Source organism: Saccostrea echinata, unplaced genomic scaffold (assembly GCF_033153115.1).
Source record: "Saccostrea echinata isolate AGI-Se365-2 ecotype Australia unplaced genomic scaffold, CSIRO_AGI_Sech_v1 ptg000001l, whole genome shotgun sequence".
NCBI lineage: Eukaryota > Metazoa > Mollusca > Bivalvia > Ostreida > Ostreidae > Saccostrea > Saccostrea echinata.
Window position 1 is genome coordinate 30,224,399 of NW_026889750.1, and position 5,929 is coordinate 30,230,327.

Consider the following 5,929-nt stretch of genomic DNA (forward strand, 5'->3'; position numbering starts at 1 on the left):
TTAAGGGTGTAACATCTACCAAAGGATAATTGCGATTCCAGAATATTCTATCGATTTTACACCACATCTATGCATTTCTTCACTTTGTAATTATGAAGTTTTCTATAGATTAATATTTTCCATGTCTGTGTTAAAGTTAGCGGAAAGTTTATTCTAATATTTCCGGTGTTTGCGTTTTGATTACTGTTGGAAAAATATCCCCACAAGTTATTAGTTCAGTTCATACCAAAAAAACGGTGGGGAAAAGGTACTTTCAAAATTATTTAACACAAATACAAGCATGTAGTCAAATAGTTTTGCTCACTTATTCTTATATATATTAATTTGCCGATTCAAAACGTTGATGAATGCTAGATCGTATAAAAAATATCTAAAGACAACTGTTATCTTATGATGAAGTATTTTATTTATAAGTTGATTGTAACAAAACAGTCATCCCACAGAATTTTTGGCAATACATTTTTTCTAAAATATTGGATTTATATAACATATAAAATAATTAATTGTTACTTCTTTATCTGATAATAATACCCCTACTTTCTTATGATAAATGCAATTTTCAACGATATCCTCCTATCTATTTAATATATTTCCTGTTGTCTGTCGTTGTTCAAAGTTAGAGAACTTTTGAGAGCAGAAAGCCTGTTAAAGATATGTTTTTATCAAGGAATTGTAAAACCAAGTAATATTTCTGATACGCTCAGAATTTCACTGTTTACTTTGTATTGTATTGCACATAATATTGAAAAAGAAGAGAATTCAGTCCAGAAAAAGAGTTGGTAGGCCTTACAGACCAAAGAAGGCTTGGATATCTGCTCACTGCTCAGAAAGAACAAGATTGGCTGTAGAAAAATACGGTTATTTTCGTAACCCTTTCGTAACCCTACCAACTCTTTCTCTCTGCTCAATTCCTTTTTTTCAAATTTTTGACCCATGTGAAGTAGACAATGGAATACTCAGAGTTTCGGAAGTATCACTAGTTTTGCAATCCTCTGATAATATACATCTACCTTAGGCTCTTTGTTTTCAAAAGCACTCATTTTAAACATTAGCAATCGACAGGAAGTATACAAAGTAAATGGTCATTAATTCATGAAAACTGCACATAAGAAAGAATTTTAAGCAAGTATTGTCCTTTGGTAAAAATTTGATATCAAATTATTATATTTTTATAATGTTTTTTTTAAGATATTTTTAAAAAATTTCACTAATTTCTAGGAACACTATATAACACTATATACATAAATAAAAGTCCCTTTATCAACAGGTACTAGGAGGACATATAATTCAATATACACGTATATTTTACAGTGTCTATACACTAACTGAATTATCGTACATTCCTTTGGAACGATAAAACATATTTGGATTGGCAATATCAGATTTGCAATTTAAGAATTTTGTCCGGAATCAAGCAATTTTATATTGATGTTCCCATTTTCTTCCTCCTTTACAGAGAGCGTCTCCTCCTCGTGTGTGGCGGATCCTCTACAACTTTTCAGCCTCGTTTTGCAGACCCGTGTGGAAAATACTTTATCGTACAACACAGCCCCAAGTCCACCACCAAGCATAGGCCCAAGCCAATATACCTGAAAAAGGAGAATATGATAATGCATTTTTATTTATGATCTTCCATTGCTCACGTTTATTGTTCACAATATGAGAGGTAAAAAATGAGGTCTTGTTAAAAAAGATTGTACATGTACATGTATACACTTCTACAATGGTTGTGAGTGGGATAGTTCATTTATCAAATCTGGGACAGGAACTATTCATACACACTGGAAAAAGATAAAGACATGTAAATCTGCAGTTGTGATTTTTTCCTTGAAATAAAATCCTTTCTTTTTATTTTTCACATTTGAATAGTTGTCAATTTCCATAGTAACGGAAAATATTTATTTCCATGTGAGGGTGTGTGTGTGTATTTTGTTGTTATGGAAATCATGACATTTGAAAAAAAAAAGTTTTTATTATTTATCTGTTTTTCTAACTTATCTTTTAATGTCACTTTTGTAAAAATAATTAAAAAAAATCACTTTCCATCCTAAGCTCAATGATTCATGGCACAGCCTCTTAGCAATCTATTTTGTTGCCTTGATATCGTTTTACAATCAGGGTACATTATGAAATATATGGAAATAAGGAACAGTATTCATACGATGCTTTTTTCCTTTCCTTTTTTGTTACTTTAAAAGTTTAAACTTTATCAAGTTAAACTTATTTATAACAATAACTTGATAAAGTTTGCACTTTTAATGTAACATTTTATTTCCAAAACGTATTGAAATGTTGTGCAATGGTGCACCACATGCATATTTTTTTCATGAAACTTTCTTATTGCCTCGGAGGAATTATTCCCTAATAATCTATTCTTAACACACAAGCAACAAACACACTATTATATTTCTTCACCAACAAAAAGTTTTATAACCTAACTTATTTATATAGTCACAGATGAAATCTGAAAAGCCTGTTGAAATAGATCCGTCTCAGTTGTCATTTATATCGTCTCCCTATTAAGTAACGATATCGTTGATACAGATACCTATTATATCTATCTTTCATTTAATGAATCTTTCTTTATGCTTTCCTCTTCACCTCTTTGCGATACTTGTAAACAATCATTAAACAGACATTTAGTGGTCTATACAAGTAGAAGTTATTAGGAAGGATTTTTACACAAAGAGACAGCCAATTCATTGCTACTCGAAAATTCTAAACGACGTATTTATGTTCTCAAAGGGTGTCTCTCCATTTTTCTTCCTTCTTGTTCACGGATTTAAGAGATAATGAGAAATGTCAAGGGAAATTCGTACTATTCCTCTGAAATCAGCAGAAAAAAAATATTGCAAATGAACTCTGATTGATACTTTTTAAGAATTTCCTTATCCCCCCCCCCCCCAACAAACATCTGTTAAAGCTAGAGATTAACGAATATATCAAAATGTGAGCTAAATCTGATAATCCATTTCAATGATGTAATATTTCTAATTTAATTTATAGCCATAAAGTGCACTCTAATAAGTCTTGAAATTCTAATAAATGTCAAGACATATTCAGAAACATGCACCGATATCTATATGAGAACCACACACATAAACATACATTAAAATATATTTAGTCAGTTTACCCATGCGTATGTGTAATTGCCTGTTACAACCATTGGACCAAAATTTCTGGCAGGATTCATGCAGCCCCCTGATATATTGAACTGAAATACGACAATAAAGAAAATATTATCCATCGTAACATGTATCTACAACCTAGCATAACTGCTAATGTAAAAGAGAGGGAAAAACGAGATTATATTTACAAGCTGCTTAAGAATTCATCTGTAATTTTCACCCGATGAAGTGTTTTTTTTCAATGCATTTCCTATATATTTTTTTGAAGTTCGTATTCATTTTATATTTTTCAGTCTCGATGGAATACGGTATCTGTAGACTACAGAAAATGCTCTGCTCAAATCTAGTATCTTAAAAAGTATGTTTCCGTCAACTAGAGCGTAACTAATGGCTATTTATCAAATACTTTAAAGCATATTTATAATTTTCTCATTAAAAGGAAATGTCGTTCTGGTCTTAACGAATTCAGCTGTGAAACAATTAGTAAATGGAATTTGTATTTTATAAATCAACCTACTCCCGTAGTTTTTCTTTCATTCCTTAACAATTGCTAACTTCCGTAAGATGTGTGCACTGATATAAATGTAACAATTTAATCTATCTATACATACCATCGCAAATATATTTAAGGATACAACAATTCCAATGATTAATGGAATGGATCCCGACAGATCATGTCTCCCGTTATCCACGAAAGAAAAAGTGGTGAAATCCAAAACGAATGTGATAACAACCTCTGCCCCAAAGGCCTGTGCAGCCGTGACATTTGACCCTGGGGCAATAACCCCAAAACCACTCTGATGAAGGTTATCGGGGGTCAAGGCCAGTAACAAACCACATCCGGCAATGGCACCCACAGTCTGTGAGGCAATGTAAAGAAGAAAACGAATAAATCCGATGTGTCCCGTAAGTAGAAACCCGAGGCTTATTGCAGGATTTACGTGACCCCCACTGATAGTGTTCAAGGTCGTTATTATGGCTGCAATGAAAAAGCCTGCTTCCAAAGCAATATGAACGCTAGAGACTGGTGGGCTTCCTTCTGGCGAAAGTCCTGCAGCAACAGCTAGAAACGCAAGCAATCCGGTGCCCAAAAACTCAGCTAGGCATGCACGCCATAAATCTAGTGAGTTTAGATCTTTAACTTCTCGTGCAATCAAACGCTGTTTAAGAGATAGTTTTGTTGAACTTGCCATGATACTTCTACAAAAACTAGGTTCATTTTCAGGAGGTAAATAAATAAATATGCGTTCCGGTCTGCTACCTGTAATTTAATCCTAAACATTATTTTGAATACACACGCGTGTTACATCGTACAGTGTATGTCGAAAGATACTAGCTTGTAAAGTACTGCTAAGTGCAACAGGTGTCGCATAATGAAGTGTACTTTAGCATTCAGAATGAATTGAAACATTAACTTCAAAATACTTGCGTTAAGTCAGCTGTGACATAATATTAAATTACACATTCACCGTGAGTTTTGAAAATGATTATAGGTTTACTGAGTGTATAATCGTAAACATGAATTTGATATTAAAAAGGTTAACATCTTCAAATTAAAAACTGTTCATAAACACCCATTATTTCCTTCGACTTGGGCTCAACATCATAATACATTCGTTGAAAGTAATTTAATTCCTAATATACCTGTACGCTTTTGACAAAAATTTCTTAATTTGAAAATAAGTTTTCAACTCTTATATAAGTGATTTATTTCAAATTTTGTAATTACCGAGGTTTTCCATCGTCCATACTATGTTTGCAATGAATATATGGCAATACCCACATTAAATATTAGAATACTGAAAAAAGCAAAATAACGTAGAGATCAACAATCTTGCAATATTATCTGAAGAATAGTGACAGTCATGTTTTACATGTGAAAAGTTCTCTGTTTTCCAGGTCATTAATTAGTCATTACCAGATTATTCATATACACACTTTTTGTGCATTTGATATACCACAAAAGCATTTAATGCAAGTAAATGCATTTAAATATTACATCACAATGTCCTATTTTCCCGTTAACGTGTTATGAAAAAACACCATTGCAGTTATGAGACTTTATTACATTTTCAACAGTGTTCAATACTGTGATTTATTTATTGAATAAAAGAGATGTTCTCTCACAGTGTGAAAGGATACCAAAGTGATATTTTCTCACGGTGTGAAAGGATATCAAAGTAAGTAAAAATGATTTCTGGCCTGTCATAAGATATAGTAACTAAACCGTCTTGTTAGAGCCTAAAACTGCCAATTTCTTCCCAAATTTGTTGCTAAAATCCATGTTACACTGTTTCCAATCTCGCAATTGCTAAGCTATGACGTCTCAACCGCTCAACTTTGACGTCACAGCCTATGACACTGTTAAGAAAGGACAAAGGGGAAATCAAAGAAAATGTAATATGAAACAGAAAATTCAATGTTTTGTTATTGGATATGGAATTTATTTCACTCGTGAGACAGGATTTTTTTTTTATATTTTCACTCGTGCATCGCACTCATGAAAATATAAAACAAATCCTATCCCACTCGTGAAATAAATTCCATATCCAGCTTCGAAACATTGAATATCATCCATTTAAGGAATGTTTTTAAGTTTTGTGTGAGTTATTGGTGTGTAAATCACACAGACTTGTCACGTAGGCATATTTAATGAAGCGCGCTAGCGCTTCATGAAAAATATGCCTACGTGCAAGTCTGTGTGATTTACACACCAATAATTTACGCTAAACTTAAAAACATTCCTTATATTTACATTTTACATGGTTAAAAGCACCAAAAATATACTCAATGTTTGAATT

The 5,929-nt window shown here is 32.4% G+C and overlaps 1 protein-coding gene across 1 annotated transcript; it reads right to left on the reverse strand.

The window, feature by feature from the left end:
• Nucleotides 1-405: 405 nt before the first annotated feature.
• On the reverse strand, nt 406-4,434 carry LOC133177697 (aquaporin-5-like). Its single transcript, XM_061312647.1, has 3 exons — nt 3,740-4,434; nt 3,134-3,214; nt 406-1,589 (listed from the first exon to the last, which is right to left on the reverse strand). The coding sequence occupies exons 1-3, from the start codon at nt 4,319-4,321 to the stop codon at nt 1,392-1,394; spliced, it is 861 nt and encodes a 286-aa protein (XP_061168631.1). The 5' UTR covers nt 4,322-4,434; the 3' UTR covers nt 406-1,391.
• Nucleotides 4,435-5,929: the final 1,495 nt, after the last annotated feature.

Coding starts and splice junctions, on each gene's coding strand:
- LOC133177697 (XM_061312647.1), bottom strand. CDS start 4,321: ATGGCAAGTTCAACAAAACTATCTCTTAAACAGCGTTTGATTGCACGA. Junction 3,215..3,739: donor CCTTAAATATATTTGCGATG/GTATGTATAGAT, acceptor GTCGTATTTCAG/TTCAATATATCAGGGGGCTG. Junction 1,590..3,133: donor GCAATTACACATACGCATGG/GTAAACTGACTA, acceptor CTCCTTTTTCAG/GTATATTGGCTTGGGCCTAT.